We start from the raw sequence: 20,629 nt of genomic DNA, 5'->3' as shown, positions 1-20,629 counted from the left end.
CTCTCATTCGCTTGCTGGCCATCGAGGCGCGAGGACCAGCCAGCAGCAGCAGCGGGAGTTAAACTTTCCACCAGCAGCGAGAGAGAATGCACCTTCTGCGTGGTTAATAAAAACCTCAAACGCTCAGGTCGCATCTCATTCGCTTGCTGGCCATCGAGGCGCGAGGACCAGCCAGCAGCAGCAGCGGGAGTTAAACTTTCCACCAGCAGCGAGAGAGAATGCACCTTCTGCGTGGTTAATAAAAACCTCAAACGCTCAGGTCGCATCTCTCATTCGCTTGCTGGCCATCGAGGCGAGAGGACCAGCCAGCAGCAGCGAGAGAGAGAATGCACTTTCTGCGTGGTTAATAAAAACCTCAAACGCTCAGGTCGCATCTCTCATTCGCTTGCTGGCCATCGAGGCGCGAGGACCAGCCAGCAGCAGCAGCGGGAGTTAAACTTTCCACCAGCAGCGAGAGAGAATGCACCTTCTGCGTGGTTAATAAAAACCTCAAACGCTCAGGTCGCATCTCTCATTCGCTTGCTGGCCACCAAGGCGAGAACCAGCAGCGACTGAAACTGGATTCTGAGTGTTATTGGATCTAAATTTAGGTCTTGAACTCAGGGTCCAGTTCTCTATTCCAGACTTCTATTCGGTTGTTCTTAAAACCATAATAATACTCCTAAAGAATTATGCGGAATTTACTTTACTGTACCTCTATACAACCCATTTTTTATTCATGGCGAAAAATCGTCTTCAAATTTCAGAGCTTAGTTCCGGAATATGAGTTTAGAATTCAGAGTCTGCGTGCTGAACTGGATTCTGGAAAATGATTGTAGTTCTAGAACTAAAATCCAACTGAGTTATGAGTCTGTTCTATGTTCGAAATTTAATTCTTGAACTCAGATCCAGTTATTAATTTCAGAATTCTTCAAATCGGTTCTTTTGTCGTGAATACGACTTACTTTACTATGGGGTGCCTTTTCAAAATTAGTCATATGAAAGAATGGGCAGAACTTAATCGTGAATATCTCGACTTGTATTAAAGGCAGCAACATAATTCTTTCACCATTTCATCAAAAACATGATCAGGAATTTAGGATAATATTTTGAACAGTGTGAGATAACCACAAACAACTCAAATTTTAAGTTTTCTCAAACTTTGAAAACAACGCGGAAAACCTTTTACTTTTGCTTGGCTTTTTCGCGCAAGGACGACGATTTTGAGGTAGTCAGGCACATATCTTCAACTGACTGTGTATAAAAGGGGAACCGTGGTCGAAATTCGATAATTTCTTCTTGTGCGTTGGATGCAAGCAGACGTCGTGGGAATGATTTAATCAACCTGCAGCGACGGAGAGTGCGTTAAAAACCTCAAACGCTCAGGTCGTAGCTCTCATTTGCCTTCCGGTCGTCAAGACGAGAAGACGCATTAAACCAGCATCATTTGGCACTGCGAGCGGATGTGTCGGTTTGTACGAAAAGCTAGTTTCAATTCAAGCAAGAACGATTGCATCAGCTGCTGGTGCTTGGAGAGAAAGAAAACAAAAAACGAAAAGTGGACCACATTATATAAAATCAGTCGTTCTAATAGCTCTAAATGTTATCTAAACAACTATTAAGATTACTTCTTTGAAATTCGAAGGTAGAAATCATCAGTTTAGTGAAAATCCAAAATAATTTGATTTGGTTCGTGCTCTTTTCGCTGTGCGAAAATCGTTCGAGATAAATGTTCCGACTGTGCTAAATATCGTAGAGAACTCCACAATTTGGTTCTTCTAAAAGTCAGAAATGAATCCTGTACAGCATCTTGATAGTTCCTTTCAATGAAATATGCAAATCCGAAATGAGATAATCGACGTCAAAACTCGTTGAAAATTTTAGTAGTGAAAAGGAGGAGAGTTTCGCAATTCACACAATCGATCAACTATCAATTCAAATTCGAAAGTGTAAAGAAATCGTGTCAGTTTTATTCGTATTCACGACATCCAGTTATGTCTCTGACATTACACACCCGTACTTTTTTGCATGAATATTTGTTTATTAATCTTATTTTTGTGTATTACATCAACATTTTACAGTACAAGTGTTTTGACCCTTTGGCCTTTCATCTTTGTTGTTCATACGATTCGTTATTAATAATAGGTGTTTTAGTTACTCTTGTTTTACATACTAAAGTTTATTCATAATATTTATTTTAATTATTAATAAAATATCTACCTACTTATAACTATCCCTAACCTAATACGTACAAATTTTGAATTATTTGTATTACAGAGATTGAGCACCTCGCTTCAAATTTCGTACAGTAATGTTCGAATTTTTTTTCTAGTATATCCAGGGAGGCCATATCATGTACTTCACTAGTCCTTGTCCAAAAGGGTAGATTTAGAATCATCTTTAAGATCTTGCTTTGAATGTACTTAAACCTAAGTTTGTGCGTTCGTGCACAGCCCCATCAAACAATGACTGCGTATTCAATTGCGGAATAGATGATTTGTTTATAGACAGCCATTTGATTCTTCAGGCACAGTTTAGATGTTCTACAAATCAGCGGAAATAGAGATCGAGTATGCTGCATTTTTGAACGGTTTTGTCAACATGTGACCTGAATATCAGATGTCTGTCAAAGCTGAGTCCTAGATATATAATTTCGTCGGATCATTGGATGACCTCATCACCGAATCGTATTCGGCATACGATTGATGGAACAAGTTTTGTAGATCTTGAATGTGGAAACAAGACGATCTGAGTGTATGCTCACTGATCACAATTCTCCAACTTGTAAATAAATTTGTTGTTCATACGATTCGTTATTAATAATAGGTGTTTTAGTTACTCTTGTTTTACATACTAAAGTTTATTCATAATATTTATTTTAATTATTAATAAAATATCTACCTACTTATAACTATCCCTAACCTAATACGTACAAAATTTGAATTATTTGTATTACAGAGATTGAGCACCTCGCTTCAAATTTCGTACAGTAATGTTCGATTTTTTTTTCTAGTATATGCAGGGAGGCCATATCATGTACTTCACTAGTCTTTGTCCAAGGGGGTAGATTTAGAATCATCTTTAAGATCTTACATTGAATGTACTTAAGCCTAAGTTTGTGCGTTCGTGCACAGCCCCATCAAACAATGACTGCGTATTCAATTGCGGAATAGATGATTTGTTTATAGACAGCCATTTGATTCTTCAGGCACAGTTTAGATGTTCTACAAATCAGCGGAAATAGAGATCGAGTATGCTGCATTTTTGAACGGTTTTGTCAACATGTGACCTGAATATCAGATGTCTGTCAAATGTGAGTCCTAGATAGATAATTTCGTCGGATCATTGGATGACCTCATCACCGAATCGTATTCGGCATTCGATTGATGGAACAAGTTTTGTAGATCTTGAATGTGGAAACAAGACCATCTGAGTGTATGCTCACTGATCACAATTCTCCAACTTGTAAAATATTCAGTTAGAGCGTCCAGAATTGTCTGTGGTTTATTCTTCAGAGCTTTAATGACACGACCTTTGTAAAGAATGGCAGTATCATCAGAAAATTGTGAGAGAACACCACCACCCGGAAGAGGTGAGATGTCTGAGGTAAAAATGTTGTATATTATGGGACCTAGGATACTTCCTTGGGGTACACAAGCAGGAATATTATATCTTTCTGAAAGTGCATTATTCAGAGAAACCTGGAATGCTCTATCTGCAAGATAGTTTTTGATAATTTTAATAAGATACATCGGAAAATTATACCGATGCAGTTTTGACACCAGGCCATCGTGCCACACATTATCGAATGCCTTTTCAATATCCAACGTTGCTATGGCAGTTGTTTTGGACACTGATTCGTTTTGCTGGATGACGTTGTTAATCCTTGTGAGTTGGTGGATAGTGGATCTTCCTTTCCGGAATCCAAACTGTTCTTCTAGTAATATATTCTGCTCATCTGCGAAAGCCAGAATTCGCCTTTGTATTGACTTTTCAAACAGCTTGGATAGGGCAGAGAGTAAGCTGATGGGCCGATAGCTCTTGGAAAAGGAAGGAATCTTTCCTCGGTTTCAAAACTGGGATAACTTTAGCTAACTTCCGCATTGAAGGGAAGTATCCAAGCTCCGAGCACCTGTTAAAAATTTTAGATAAGGAAACAAATGAGCGAATACTCAAATGTTTCAGCTCAATGTTGAATGTGTTGTCGAAACCGGGGGCCTTCATATTTTTTGGATTTTTTCACAATAGCCATCAGCTCATTCGCAGTGATTCTACTTTCCTCAGGAACCAAGCTATCTGATTTATCGACCTCAGCTACGCTATCAGCAAGGGCTATTTCATGTGGACTAATAATGTTGAGTTATAAATTATGAGAACACACAAACTGCTGGCCTAGCGCATTTGCCTTCTCTACTGGTGTGATTAAAGATATTCCTTCAGCTGCGTCCTGGGGTGACATCAGAGGGGAAATAGGCTTCGGTTTTTTCTTAAGCACCTTCGTTAAGGACCAGAGTTAATTATTTTGCTACACTAAATTATTTTTTAAAAAACATTAATTTTATTACTCTTACTAACTACTTATGTCTATTCACTACAATGGTTAAATCTAAACTGATTCCGTTGGACAACTGCTCTTGGGGTTCAAGCTCCAGGTTATTGTTATTGTTTAGACTGCCGGTTAGATTCTCACGAAGTTATGTTGATGTTTTGAATTCTTGTACCGTTTGCCCATGTGTCGTAATTGTTGTTGTTGGATTTCTGTGTTGATCATCATTTAAGCTTTTGCTGAAAGTTCCTGTTGCGAAGCTCAGTTATCCTTTCCTGGATTATCCTAGTTAAGTTGTCATAAGAGGTCTTCTCATCTAGGATGTCAGTTCGTTGATACTGTCTCCGGTAGATATTTCGAAGTCGGATGAGTTTCTTGGTGACACTGTCAATTTGAAGAGAGGAACTCGGTATATGTTGCACTGGAACCATCCTATCATAAGCGACTGTAATTGAATTCTGGAAGGTCGAAAGGGCCGCATGGATTTCCATCGGAGAATCTAGTGGTAAATCGATATTAATAAGTTGGTCGACGTTTTGATAAAATCGGACCCAGTCGGTGCGATAATAGTTCCTCCGAGGCACTGTTTCTGGTGAAGATTCCAACGTCAATATTACTGGAAAGTGGTCGGAAGAGCTCGTTGAAAACAACCGGAGAGCTGTCTACGGCGATGTTCGCAGAAAAATATATCCAAAATGGAATGAACTCCCGATCTGGAAAGTCGCGTTGATTGATCCGGAGCGAGGATGTTGTACTGTCCAGCTTCGTAATCTTCGGCAATCTTCGGTCCCCAGCAATGATGATTTTTTTCTTTGGTCGAGGGAGCATAGCCACGTCTCGCTTCAATGATGCACACGTACCATCTGATCGATTTTCGACCACGGTTCCCCTTTTATACGCAGTCAGTTGATACCTCATAATTGTCGTCTTTGCACGAAAAAGCCAAGCAAAAGTAGAGAGTTTTCTGCGTTGTCTTCAAAGTTTCAGAAATCATAATTTTTGAGCTGTTTGTGGTTATCTCACACTGTTCAAAACATTATCCTAAATTCCTGATCATATTTTTGATGGAATGGTGAAGTAATTATGTTGCTGCCGCTAATACAAGTCGAGATATTCACGATTGAGTTCTGCCCATTCTTCCATATGGCTAAATATGAAAAGGCACCTCATAGTAAAGTATGTCGTATTCACGACAAAAGTTTCAGAGATACTGAAAGAATAATGGCATTCTATATTGATGTGTTTTATTTGAAGGGTGAAGTGAAGTGAGTGATCGGGTAGTGGACACAGCACCACTTACACCCTCCGAAATAGTCGGTATAAACAGTGAAAACTGCGCGAGTGGAAACTATAGCAGTGGTTTCAGTGTTTTAAAGGGTAGTCACACCCTATAATGATGCATTATAAGCATTTTAGTGGCTAGAAATAGCATAATATGAAAATAGCTTGATAGCTGCTGGTCTTCTTTTCACCATAGTCGCTTCAATCGTGTTCGCAAGCCTGTGTTTGTATTTTTGCCTTTCTCTATAGAAAGGCATTAGAATTGTTGGAAAAACCGACTTTCGAACGCAGCCTCGGAAACCCATAGTGTTATATACCATTCGACTCAGTTCGACGAGATCGGAAAATGTCTCTGTGTATGTGTGTGTGCACTTTTCGAAGACATTTTTACCGCTCAATTTTCTCAGAGATGGCTTAACCGATTTTAACAAACTCAGTCTTGTTTAAGGCTACTATTGAGCCATTGATCAAGTTCGAAGATCAAATGTCTGCGACTTCTGCTTCCGAGGATATGATGGTATAAGTGACGTAACCGACAAAACACGTTGTTTTGTAGCGCTATAATGTATATAAGGGTGCCCATATTTTGGGATCACCTCTAATTCGTAAAGCGCTATTAGTCAAAAGAACCTCGAAAAAAGTCTCCATGCAAAATTTGAGCTAAATCGGACATGCGTAAGGGGTGCTGCCCAGCGGTTGAAGTTTGAAAATTTTCGACCTTGAAAAAGCACCATAGGGGACTACATGAAAATTCCGAAATCGAACATTTTTGTTTGATGCCAAAAATCTTACAATTGCATGAAATGTCGAGATTTAGTGTTAGCTTAAAGTAAATTGTTTGAAAAAATCGTCCCAGAAAGTCAATTTAAAAAAAAATTTCGAAATGACACTAAATCTCGACGTTTCATGCAATTCTAAGACTTTTGGCATCAAATTTTTTTTTCGATTTCAAAAATTTCATCCCCCCTATGGTGCTTTTTCAAGATATACGAAAATTTCACTAAGTGGACTAAAAAGGGTTTTTGCCTTTCTCTATAGAAAAGTATTAGAATTGCTGGAAAAACCGACTTTCGAACGCAGCCTCGGAGACCCATAGTGTTATATACCATTCGACTCAGTTCGACGAGATCGGAAAATGTCTCTGTGTATGTGTGTGTGCACTTTTCGAAGATATTTTTACCGCTCAATTTTCTCAGAGATGGCTAAACCGATTTTAACAAACTTAGGTTCGTTTGAAAGCTACTGTCGGGTTATTGAACAAGTTCGAAGATCAAATGGCTGTGACTTTGGGTTCCGGATATATAATGGAATAAGTGACGTAACCGACAAAATGTGTTGTTTTTTTACCACAAAACACAACTATCTTATATTATGTAAAAAAGTCTGAAGAATCGAATGGAAAAACCTACACTGGCCGCACGAAACGTACTGGTGAATATTTTACCCCATTTCCTCCATTTTATGGTATTTTATCGTAAATCGGTCTCAAATCATGGTAAAATTTATTGGAAGCTCACTAAATCTAGCCTATCTTATGTAAAAAAGTCGGTAGAATCGAATGCCGGAACTTATACTGGCCGCACGAAACGTGCGTAAAACTCATTGAAAATTTACTAAATCCAGCTTACCTTATGTAAAAAAGTCTGTAGAACCGAATGGAAGAACCTATAATGGCCACACGAAACGTTTTGATGACTATTTTACCGAGATTTAGGGACGATTTACAATAAGCTATCATGAAATTGATAAATTGGGTAAAATAACCACCAAAACGTTTCGTGCGACCAGTATAAGTTCTGGCATTCGATTCTACAGACTTTTTTTTTCATAATATAAGATAGTTTTCGAATGCTTCCAACGTTGTTCGCGTAAGCCTTAAGGGTGATTAAGATGAAAATTTCACATACTGGAGGAATTGTATAAGTATAAATGCTGGCATTCGATTCTTTTTTTTTACATAAGATAAGCTAGATTTAGTAAACTTCCAATACGTTTTACCGAGATTTAAGGAGGATTTACAATAAGATATCATGAAATGGAGGAAATGGGGTAAAAGAGCCCCCAAAACGTTTCGTGCGGCCAGTGTAGGTTCTTCCACTTGATTCTCCAGACATTTTTACACAAAATCAAGCTATTTCAGTAGACCGCACTCGATTTCTTTTCAAGTTTACAAAACAAATACTACAGAAAACCCTGAGAATTTGTGATAAAACGAGCAGGATGGCGATTCGTGCGGCCATTAAAAACCGTTCCATTGGATTTCTTAAATTTTTTTACATAAGAAACACTCTTGTTTGTCATGTTGTCCTGAATCAAACGGTTTGTTGTTTGGCTTCCATAGAAATAAAGGGACGAATGATTGTCTTGCATTGCTTTCGTCTGACATAGAAATTTCCTTTCCTCAAAACAAATGGCCTCTGTATTTTTAGACATTAAAGAACATTTGATTCAGTTTGCATTGATGTTCTTTCAGAAGAACTCCACCAACATAAACTTCCAGCGGTTATAAATAATTATTTGCACAACCTTTTGTCAGAGAAGCGCATGTATTTTGCACATGGCGATTCAGGATTAGCTACATGGGTCTCCCGAAAGGCTTATGCCTCTGTCCGCTCCTCTATAATTAGGCTGTTGATCCGCAAAAACCTTTGCAAGATACCTTAGCTAATTTTTCGTTTGAGCTGTTCATCTGGATATCGAATTCTTTGCAGAGAAAACAGAGCTGGTCGTCTTCTCAAGAAAGCAGGATCCCGCGCAGCTTCAGCTCCAAATAATGGTTTTGACTTACAAATTCCTCGGAGTGTGGTTTGATTCCAAATGCACATTAGTTATATGATAACAAAATGCCAACTCAGTTCGAGTTTACATCTCATCCAAGTCAGTCGATAAAACAAAACCGCTTACGTTGGGGACAGAAGAAACCAAGTTTTCTGCTGTCTCTGTTGCTCTGCCGTCGTGGTCACCACTGAACCTGGCGCATGCTGCCTGTACCTGGCCACAGGTACAGCGCTATTGCTCTTGGTTCCGTTTCAATTTAATGTTTGCGGTGTAGCACCATGCGATATATGTCGCCTCTTTCGATCCACCGCACCGTAGTCTGGTATCTGCTTGATCAGCACTGGATTGCCTTAGCACCTCTGTACCTGGCACCTCTGTAACTCGACACTTCTATGCGTTCGCACCTCTGTCCCTCTACATCTCTGTGCATATGAAAGAGATGGCCTTCGTTGCTAGCTTTTCAAACGGGTAACGCCCTGAATATTTCCTTTGCAATTAGCATCGGCAGATTTTCTACCTACAGCTTAGAGTTGCCTCACGAGCCAGTCTAATCAAAACACAACCTCTCCGATTGAAAGCTTTTTACTGAATAACATAATTCGTAGTGTTTTCATCTTATTTACAGAAGAATGAGGAAAACTATCTACGAAGTAAAAAATTCCTACCATGCGAAAAGAAATGCGGATGTATATAAAATAAGTTAAAATTCGTGTATCCAACATAAAACAATTGTATGTAGTTTAAAGATTAAGAAATAAAAGTTATGTTGAAGATTGAAAACTTGTTTTTTTTAAGGGAACAAATCTTACCATTGCTTAAGAGGAGGGGGGGGGGTAGGATCTAACACTTTTGAAGAATCTTTTATTATTTTCTTTATATTGTCTTATAGTAAAACATTTCAAGAATATTCTGTGAAATTTTCAAGCCTATTGGAACGAAATTGAGCTCGTCGCACAGGCCCAAGATTTCTACTTCGAAACTTGACAAAACATTCTTGAAATGTTTCGTTATAATAAATTATAAAAGAAACAATATGATTTGTTGAAAACTTTAGACCCTATGGGCTCACTGGAGTAATTAATTGTTACCATTAATTTTATAGACAAAAAACTTTAAACGCATTTTTCTCGAAAGCAGGTTTTGAAAGTCCGTGTTCATCGCCATTCAAAAACTACTGCACCAATTTTTTTCAAATTTTGCAAACATTTTCTACATATAAAAACCAGACCCCAACGTTTTCCTTTTTGTTGTTTGTTACTTTGTGGAGGTTTAACAGCTACAAAATGACGAATTTTTTAGTGAAAAATCGTAGTTTTCACTTTAAACAACCACCAAAAATTAAAAAACTAAAAAAAAACAGAAACGTTGGGGTCTAGAAAAACTTCTTCTCTAACTATGCTGCGTTCATTTGTTCACTTCTGATTAGTCTGTGCTGAGATAAAGTGAACATCGCAAATCATGATTTTTAAGAAGCATCCTCAAAAATATCTCTTCACCGACTTATTTCTCAATATTTTTCTACGAAAAAATTACAATAATGCTTTTTATCATGCAAAACATTTGAATTTATTTTGTTGAACGATAGTTCTGGAAAAAAATAGCAAAAATGATGATTTTTTTCATTGTTTAGACCCTAACGCAAAAAACGTTTTGAAATACCGGTATCTGGTCCTTCACTATTACGTTGATTGCATAACGAAATAGTTTTTTAAAAGTGGAATCCAAAGGAACCTATCATGCTTTTTTAAGACGGTGTAGTTTGGTAATTAATTGGCAAAGGTGGTTCGTAAGCGTCTTTTCATATGTATAAATATATTGTAATTTATAAATATATTGTAATTTAATTTGATTGATTTCTGATGTTTTTGATTCTATTTGTGAATGGCAGATTCAAAATCCAACAGATGAGACTCATTGCATAAATTGTCCACGAGGAACACTGCCTGATATATATCATGAGAATTGTCAGCATATTGCCGAAGATTATTTGAAGCCAGAATCCTCATACGCTATCGGAGCTATGTTGTTTAGTTCCCTCGGAATGATTGCGACTCTCTTCGTCGTAGGCGTGTTCTTAAAGTATACCTATTAACGTTGGCGTTTTCCTAAATAATGCAAAGTAATTTATTGTTTTTTTTTCAGGAACAATGATACACCTATCGTTCGAGCATCAGGGAGGGAGCTTAGTTATGTGCTCTTGAGTGGAATTCTACTATGTTACGGAGTAACTTATGCACTAGTTTTCAAACCTGATGACATCGTTTGTGGTGTTCAACGGTAATTTCATGATTTAAATTTATTCTAAATACATTTTGTTGCATTGAAATTGTTTACTCTTCATAACGCGGGGACCCGTCGATTGAAAAATCTGAAACGATTCGCGTAAAATTTTACTGTCATAATTTTAAACGCATATTACTCTAGATTGATGTATATCATTTAACAAGCATTTAATTTAAGTGTTTAGGCGTTTTATAAGTATGTTATTTAAAAATCAGTTAGAATAGACCCATGTTTCCACCAGCCAATTACTGAATGGTAGAGCGAAGTATACACCTTGTTCTCTGGCAGAGTCAACGGCTTTGACTGCCTCTGTCGGTGCAAGAGGTTTTTAAGTCGTGCGTGATAAAACTGCCGCATGTTTCTGCACAGTATGTTCTTTCGCACACCCAGCTCTAAATGTAGTAGATGTTACACTGCGTGCTTATTCCGAATTCAAATTTTGCAAAATTTACACAGAATCACTCATTTGCTTTGGTTATTTAGGGGTTTTGTACTTTTGGCACATAACCGATTTCACAATTCTTTACGTTTCGTCTACGATTCACCAGTACAGAGAATCTTCTTCTTCTAATGACAATGCAATCCACATTATGTGGTTCATCGATTTGACAGGTTTACTGGAATGGGTAGTGGAGTTTCGGTTCCAACGGCAAATTGAACATCGAATTTTACCTTCTTTCAGTACTAAAGTTATTGAAAGCTTGGTAATCGAAGTTGAAAGCATTCATGGAAATTATTTAATCACTGGAGCATATTTGCCATTTGAATGCCCCGGTGAACAATTCAATTTTTTCAAAGGCGATTTGCAAAAAACTTACAAGATATTGACCGAAATTTTTCGTAATAGGGGACTTAACTGCTAGCATGTCCAGTGGAATTATAGGCAAAATAACAGTAATGGTAAAATACTTCATAATCAACTCTCAGCTGGTTACTTCACAGTTCTTCATCTCAGTAATCCGACTTGCTTCTCTTCCGTGAAAAACCCGTCTACAATTGATCTGGTTCTAACATATCAAAGTCACATTTGTAGTGTACCGATTACACATGCTGACTTTTGTGTAGTTTCTGTATTCCAAGTTTGGTCCTTACAATCCAATCTTGCTGTTGAAGAGTAACGCTTCGTTCTTTCTTGTGTCCAATAATGTAATGCAAGTGTGAAGTCTCAAACGATTACTGTGATGGAGATAAACTGGTTGCTAATGATTGTGGAATGAAGTAATACGTGGTAACCATGTTGTGTTCGGGTACCACACATCCTCCCTCATCTCTAAATAAAGAACATGTTTAGGATAATTTAATCTTTAATCTTTTATTCTATTGTTTTTCGATTGTGCTTATATAATTGTGCAGGTATGCTGGTAATCTTTTTTCTCTGACTGGACGTTTATTTATTTCCATTCCCGTAGATACCTTTATACCGTATTGGGTTATTGTTTTGTCCTGTTCCCTTTCGTCAGACTGTCTCTATTGTAGTTTCGTAGTCTTTTTTTTTTATTCTTGTATGTTAACGAATTTCCGTTGCGTTTCTCGTTAATAGAGTAATTATTTAATGTTTCGTGGTTAACAATCGCCGGATAATTGTACAGGCGACCAATCAATAGACGATTCATTGTCATCTTCCGAATCGTACTCGGGTGCTCGTACATATTTTCCCGCCATTCTGAATTAGTAATCTACAATATAGAAATACCTAATGTATAAACTATTTGATTTTAATATCTCTTTTTAAAGACTACAAAATAGTAACAAATATCTTCAGCAGTCGTCCCGATCCGCGCTGAAATATCTCACGGCCGTCCTGGTCCGCGTCATTTTTTTTCAGCGGTCGTCCCGATCCGCACTAAAATTTCTAACGGCCGTCCCGGTCCGTGTTCATTTTTTCAGCGGTCGTCCCGATCCGCACTAAAATTTCTAACGGCCGTCCCGGTCCGTGTTCATTTTTTCAGCGGTCGTCCCGATCCGCACTAAAATTTCTAACGGCCGTCCCGGACCGTGTTCATTTTTTCAGCGGTCGTCCCGATCCGCACTAAAATTTCTAACGGCCGTCCCGGTCCGTGTCCGTTTTTTTCAGCGGTCGTCCCAATCCGCACTAAACTTTCCCGATCCGCGTTAAAGCGTTTAAATTTCTCACGGCCGTCCCGGTCCGTATTCATTTTTTGTAGCGGTCGTCCCGATCCGCACTAAAAATTCTCAGGAATCATAGCCGCAATATTTATTTGCCGACGTATGATTTAAGTTGCTTTATTTTCTTACCTATTTTTTTCGTTTTGCTTGAGGAAAATTTCTTCCGTCAATTTGCTATGACGATCAAATCAACTTGCTTGACGACAGTAAAACAAAATTTCTTGTAAGTCTTTTTTTTCAAATTTATAAAGGCGCTTTGTGTGCTTCGTAAATTCGTAAATTATACTAACCGGCTCCTGGCAGGATCGCCAATGTGTAGTTTCTGTATTCCAAGTTTGGTCCTTTCAATCCAATCTTGCTGTTGAAGAGTAACGCTTCGTTCTTTCTTGTGTCCAATAATGTAATGCAAGTGTGAAGTCTCAAACGATTACTGTGATGGAGATAAACTGGTTGCTAATGATTGTGGAATGAAGTAATACGTGGTAACCATGTTGTGTTCGGGTACCACACAACTTTGACTCAGATCATCTTCCTGTAACATTCAGACTTTCCAACGAAGCAATAATTAATCCAATTAGTTCTATATTCAACTACCATAGAGTCATTGGTTTGAATACAGATCTCACATTGAAAATCGTGTGGATCGTGAAACTATTTTAGAAAATTCTGCGGACATCGACACAGCAATAGATAATCTGAATCATTACATTATCGAAGCTAGAAATCTCTAAGTTCCCAAAGCTCAAACTAAATTAAATTCTCCTATCATAGATGACAATCTTCAACTACTCATTCGGTTGAAGTGTAACCGTTCGTTACAATATTCTTTGTTTTTCCTTTTTAAAGTGCATGATTTGTTAATAAAGCTATTGTGTTCCTAATTTATTAGTAGGGTTAGTTTTAGTCAATATTAAAATATATGTATTAGTAGGGTTAGTAAACATAAATAAGAAAAGGATTAAAAATTGTTAACACACTGAACAACACAAACAACATAGAGTGGGCACGAGTGGGTGGTGTAGTAGCCGAACCCCACACCGTATAACAGTTGTCAGCAGGAGGAGGAAATTGTACGGTAGGAGGCGCGCGCTGCTTAGTCGACGAGATTCGCCCGTTGGAAGCGCGGGAAAAGCCGAAAAATATTCTCGGCGAAAAATGAAGCGAGCGCGCCAAAGGCTGCTTCGCGAGAGAAATTAGCTGGCGTTCGTGTGCATTAGACGTGCTAAAGTGGAGTGATAATTTTTCTAAAAGGCATTGAGCCTAGTGATTTCGTGAGTGGAAAAGAGTTTATTCAGGACCTTTTTGTTCCCCGATTAAAGCCCTCCACGCACACGATTCGGCCTAGGCGGTGAGTTCCGTCTACGTCTAACCGTAAAAGAGTTAGATCCTCTCGGGCCGTGGGCCCTAAACGCAAAAGAGAGTACCCTTCTCGGTGAAGCCAATACGGTCCCGTCCGTGGCCCACTGATCGTGCCAACGAAGGAAGACGCCATTGCAGCCAGTTCCCGCCCAGCTAGGGAACTTAGCACGTCCCCTGACGCAACGCCCCGCGTCGGATAGGTTCGTCCCGTCGTCGAGAGCGGGCTTTGCCGAGACGTCGGTGAAGGCTCGTTTCCGGAAGTTGCTGTTCGTCCCGGTACGTACTGTTCCTGAAACTCGGCCCGGGGAGGAACCGAAAAACCCACGCTACATACACAAAGACGTCGGTGAAGGCTCGTTTCCGGAAGTTGCTGTTCGTCCCGGTACGTACTGTTCCTGAAAGTCGGCCCGGAGAGGAACCGAAAAACCCACGCTACATACACAAATACACTTACACACAGATTCAACAATAAAACAATAGAACGAACCCCATTTTTCATTTCCCCAAATACAAAGAACATCCTAGGAACGCCATAGTCTAGTGCACCATTTTGTCCGCGTAAGTACCTCCGATTACCCAGTAGTAAGCAGACCTGACGATCTCAGTATACAGGGTCTCTTGCTCGGCTAGCTTGTCCGGGAGTCTTGTCGTCGAAAAGTATTACTTGGCGACCAACGTAAATTCGCGAAAGGTGATCGAAGGTAGTCGAGTAGCATAAAAGAAAAATCTAAGGTTTTTTTTAACAGAGTGGTAGGTGAGTACACATTCAGTTTAGCACTGATTGTGTAGGAACCGGATATTCAACCGCGGCAGTGTGTAGATTGATGAAGTAAAGTTTGAAGACATTGGCCTAGGATCGGTTCGGATTTTTTTCAGTGAGAAAAAAAAAAACGGCTTAAGAATTGTCTAAAATACTCAATTCTGAATCAAAAATCTGGCAAACTAGATAACTGAACACTGAACATTTACTCTACAACAAAAAGGTCCTGAATAAAATAACACTACACTCACAACATAATTAGCATAAAGCACGAATATTGATAGTTGAATCTGATCAAATAATTTATTAGTTGTTTCTACCTCGAAGTTTTATTTGTGATTTTGGATACGTTTCTACCGTGTATACTTAAAGCTAAGCACGATGAATTCCAATTTCACACCCCAATATCGTTCCATAAACGTTTATCATCTGCTGGACGATGAGCTGGAGTATGAGTTAATCCTCCGCGACGTGGATTTCAGCAGTGATGAATCTAAGGATGCGAAAAGAAGAAAATTAAGAATGGTGATGAAAAAGGAAGGGGAGACGAATAACTTTATAAGGAAAGAATTGGAGGAAGATAAGAGGGTAGGAGATTTGCATCTGATTGCAGAGAAATTAGTTAAAATAAAGAATGCTTTGAATAACAGAACTACGAAAAAGACAGAAGTGGCGCAATTGCAAACGCGACTGGTGCATTTGCATTTTCGGTTGTATAGAATGAAAACTGTTCTTGACACCATGAATTTAGAACAAACGGTCGAAACATTGCTGAATGAACATTTCCCAGAGCCGTCAAAGAGCCCATTGGTAGAGGAAGGAAACGAAACTGGAGAGGAATCAGGTCAGGAAAGCGACAGTAAAAGTGATAACAGTGAATTTGACACTGGAGAAGAACCGGAGGCGGGCGAAAAGAAAAAGAAACGAAAGAAGAAATTAAAGAAGAATATTAAGAAAAAGAAGTCTCAAGGAAAATCGAAAAGCAACGAAAAGCTTTTCGAGAGGCTGACAGAACATATAAATAAAACAATGACGGCAAAACTGGAGAGCATAGTCGGAATGTTAGGAAAAGAGGAATCGAAAAGAATGGAAGACAGAAAGGAAAATGAGAGTGAAGATCTGGAAAAGCTGTTGGATAGAATTAAAAAGCTGTCGGAAAACTTTAAGCGGAATACCAAGGAGAGAAATAAAAATGTTTCGGTAGTGTCGGCAGATGACAGCGACAGTTACCAGAATAGTGAGACAGAATCTTCTGAGGAAAATGATAGTGAGGAAGAGAAAAGTAGTAGAAAGCAAAGTCGAAAACGAACCCCAAGACCCGTAGCGGACTGGAAGATACGATACGATGGGAAAGATGACGGTCGAAACTTGAATAAGTTTGTCGCGGAAGTCGAGTTTTTGGCTGAAGCGGAAAACTTAAGCAAACGAGACCTTTTCAATGAAGCAATTCACCTGTTTGCCGGAGATGCCAGAGCTTGGTACATTGAAGGTAAAAAGAACAGGGAGTTCAGGAACTGGAGGGAGTTGGTAACAGAGTTGAAACTGGAATTCCAACCTCCAGATATGGACTTTCATTACGAACAACAAGCTGCTCAACGCAGACAAAGACGATCAGAAAAATTCCAAGACTACTATAATGCAATGAAGGAAATTTTCGATCGCATGGCGATCCCACCCACAGAGCAGAAAAAGTTCGACATAGTTTTCCGGAATCTGAGATCGGACTATAAGAACTCGCTCTTGGTGAAGGGAGTACGAACGCTGCGAGGTTTGAAGGTTTGGGGTAGAAAACTCGACTCGGCTAATTGGTTCTTGTACCGGAAAGAGCCGGAATCAGGTGCCCGGACATCGCAGGTTCACGAAGTGTCCGGATATACGCCACAACGTGGACAGGCCAACTCCGGAAGAAACTGGAGGAATCAAGAACCAGGGAAAAATTGGAAGGATTCAAGGCAGGGTGGACCCAAAGACTACACTAAAGGTCCAGGGGATTCACGAAACGAATCTGCTGGGAAAACCCAACCAAGCGAGAAGGGAAAGCCGGCTAATGTAGACCCGCAACAAGGAAATAGTAGAGGAACCTTGGAGGCGAGAATTGCGGCATACAAGATACCCGACAAAACCGTATGCTTCAATTGTAGAGAAAAGAACCATTTCTTTAGTAATTGCTTGCAAAAGAGGGAAGTCTTTTGTACAAATTGTGGATTCCATGATTTTACGAAGAATAACTGTCCTTTCTGTGGAAAAAACGAAGGGAAATCGGCGTAAGAGGTCGTCGATGTGCTTCAAAAAAACCTCTGACACAGTTCATTCCGGCCGATACTGAAGTGGAGGAACTGATGCTGCGGGTAGAGGGTGATAATCGACCATTTGCTACAGTGGAAGTGATGGGAGTAAAGGTAATAGGTTTGCTGGATTGCGGGGCACAAATGACAGTTTTAGGAATTGGTAGTCTTAAATTGATACGCAACCTAAAGCTGAAAGTGGAGCCGACCCAGTTGAAGCTATTGACCGCCGGTGGATCTGCCCTGGAAGTCAGGGGTTTCGTCAATCTGCCTATCACGTTCAACGGCCAGACGAAGATTGTTACCACTATCGTGGCACCCTCACTTAATCGTCGCCTGATTCTGGGGATGAACTTCTGGAAGCTTTTTGATATAGCACCCAGTATAAACTCAGAAGTAGCAGCGCTAGAACCGATATTAGAAGAAGTAGAGGAGGAAGAGGAAGAGATGCTAAGTCAGGAAGAGAAGGAACAGTTGGAAGAAGTTAAAAGACAGTTCAAGGCATTTAAGGAAGGAGATGAATTAGAGACGACCCCTTTGCTTACTCATCGGATAGAATTCACGGAAGAGTTCAAGGATGCACCCCCAGTCCGTCTGAATCCCTATCCATGGTCACCGGAAGTCCAGAAAAGCGTGAATGAGGAGTTGGATAAGTGGATTGAGTCCGGGGTCGTGGAGAGGTCTAACAGCGATTGGGCACTGTTGATAGTTCCTGTGATGAAGAAAGGTGTAAACGAAGAGGGGGAGAAAAGCATTAAAGTTCGAATGTGTTTAGATGCAAGAAAACTGAACCTGAGAACCCGAAGGGATGCCTACCCTTTGCCCCATCAGGACCGTATACTCGGAAGACTTGGAGCGGCCAAGTATCTGTCGACCATAGATCTGTCGAAGGCGTTCTGGCAGATACCCTTGGACCCAGAATCCCGAAAGTATACGGCCTTTAGGGTGTTTGGAAGAGGGCTGTTTCAGTTCACCAGATTGCCATTTGGATTGGTGAACAGTCCTGCCTCCTTATCGAGATTGATGGATCACGTTCTGGGGTACGGCGAATTAGAGCCAAACGTGTTTGTTTACTTGGATGACATTGTCATCGCTAGCAACACGTTTGAGGAACATATACGAAGCCTCAGAGACGTCGCGAAACGGTTACGTGCGGCCAATCTCGCAATCAATTTGGAGAAATCCAAGTTCGGGGTTCCAGAACTGCCATACCTGGGTTTTGTGCTATCGAAGGCCGGAGTTCGACCCAATCCGGATCGGATTGAGGCCATCATCAACTTTGAACGTCCTTCTTCAGTTCGATCGTTGAGGCGTTTCTTAGGGATGGTAAACTACTATCGGCGGTTTATCGAGAACTTCAGTGAGATCACCGCACCGTTAACGGATTTACTGAAGGGAAAACCGAAGGTGATAAAATGGAACGATCAGGCGGAGGAGGCCTTCAGGATTCTCAAAGAAAAGCTCATTACAGCACCTATCCTGGCGTGTCCGGACTTTGAACAACCATTTTCGATTCAGACCGACGCTAGTGATACCGCTATCGCGGGTGTGCTGACTCAAACCCTTGATGGCAAGGAACATGTGATCGCCTATTTTTCACGTAAATTGACCATGTCGCAACGGGCATGGAAAGCAGCGGAGAAAGAAGGGGTTGCAGCGTTAGAAGCCATCGAGAAATTCAGGCCATACGTCGAAGGAACGCGTTTTACTCTCATCACCGACTCTACAGCACTGTCGTTCATTATGAACTCCAAGTGGAAACCATCGTCCAAGCTTAGCCGTTGGAGCATGCTGCTTCAGCAACACGATATGGTCGTGAAGCACCGAAAGGGATCGGAAAACATAGTGCCGGATGCCCTATCGCGTGCTGTCGAGGCGGTTGAACTATCTCGCGGAGACTGGTATTCCAATACCTACCAGAAGGTCCGAGACAGACCCGAAGACTTCGCCGACTTCAAAATCGAAGACGGGAAGTTGTACAAATTCGTGGCTTCGCCCACGGATGTAATGGATTACCGCTATGAATGGAAGCTTTGCTTACCGGACGAACTACGAGAGAGTGCGATCAAACAAGAGCATGATGAATCCTTACATCCGGGGTACGAGAAGACCATCCACAAGCTGAAAGTTAGATACTACTGGCCAAGGATGGCAGTACAAACCAAACGTCATGTTCAGTCTTGTGGTATGTGTCGACAGTGCAAGCCTTCGACCTTGCCAACTGCCCCGGAGATGGGAAACCAAAGGCTTAGCAGCAAACCGTTCCAAATACTCGCGGTAGACTTTTCATTCAAAGTCTTCCCCGCAGCAAAAATGGAAGGTGCCATTTGATGGTCCTGATGGACCTGTTTTCGAAATGGGTACTCCTGATTCCGCTGCGGAAGATTGAGAGCAAGGAGGTCTGTCGGGTGGTGGAAGATTGCTGGCTAAGGCGCTTTGGTACCCCGGAAATAATCATCTCCGACAATGCAACGACGTTCGTAGGCAAGGAGTTTCAGACCTTATTGAAGCGGCGAGGCATACAGCATTGGCCTAATTCGCGCCACCACAGTCAAGCTAACCCGGTGGAACGAGCGAATAGGACAATTAACGCATTCCTACGAACGTACATGCAGGAAGACCAGCGATTGTGGGACACCAAAATAGCGGAAGTAGAAGAATTAATCAACACAACCGTTCATTCGTCAACTGGTTTCTCCCCCTACCGAATCCTCTATGGTCACGAGAAAATGACGAAAGGTGACGAGCATAGATTGGACAGGGAAGAGAGGGACGAGCCAGTGGAGGAACGAGATGATCGGCGCAAGCAAATAAACGAAAAGGTGTTTCATATTGTTGAAAACAACCTCAGAAAAACCCACGAAAAGAGTGCTAGAGTCTACAATTTGAGACACAAAAAGTTTTCTCCGACTTACCAGATAGGGCAGAAGGTCTACAAGCGTAACTTTCGTCAATCTTCAGCGGCGGAAAAGTATAACGCCAAATATGGTCCAGTCTACACACCGTGTGTGGTAGTCGCTCGACGCGGTGCCAGTTCATATGAGGTGGTAGATGCTTCCGGAAAGAATCTCGGCGTATTCTCGGCTGCAGACCTTCGCCCTGGTGAGGAGTGTACCTAGTGAAAAAAAAAAAAAAAAAAAAAAAAAAAAAAAAAAAAAAAAAAAAAAAAAGGAACGATACGGTAGTAGAGGCTTGTTGGTTGGGTAGAGGTGCAAATCCGGAAAGCACACT

General features: G+C 40.5%; 1 protein-coding gene across 3 annotated transcripts in view; it reads left to right on the top strand.

Annotated features, from left to right (window-relative positions):
• The window catches only part of LOC131436715 (metabotropic glutamate receptor 8-like), a 498,361-nt gene that overhangs the window by 366,440 nt on the left and 111,292 nt on the right, over nt 1–20,629 (top strand). For all 3 annotated transcript variants that reach the window (XM_058605585.1, XM_058605584.1, XM_058605586.1), the window contains exons 9-10: nt 10,473–10,663; nt 10,727–10,861. In XM_058605585.1, coding sequence (XP_058461568.1) covers nt 10,473–10,663; nt 10,727–10,861 — 326 coding nt within the window. The remainder of the gene's footprint in view (nt 1–10,472; nt 10,664–10,726; nt 10,862–20,629) is intronic.

This window comes from Malaya genurostris, chromosome 3 (genome assembly GCF_030247185.1).
Source record: "Malaya genurostris strain Urasoe2022 chromosome 3, Malgen_1.1, whole genome shotgun sequence".
Lineage (NCBI taxonomy): Eukaryota > Metazoa > Arthropoda > Insecta > Diptera > Culicidae > Malaya > Malaya genurostris.
Note: the sequence above shows the minus strand (reverse complement) of the source record. Positions and strands in the feature narration are given on the sequence as shown.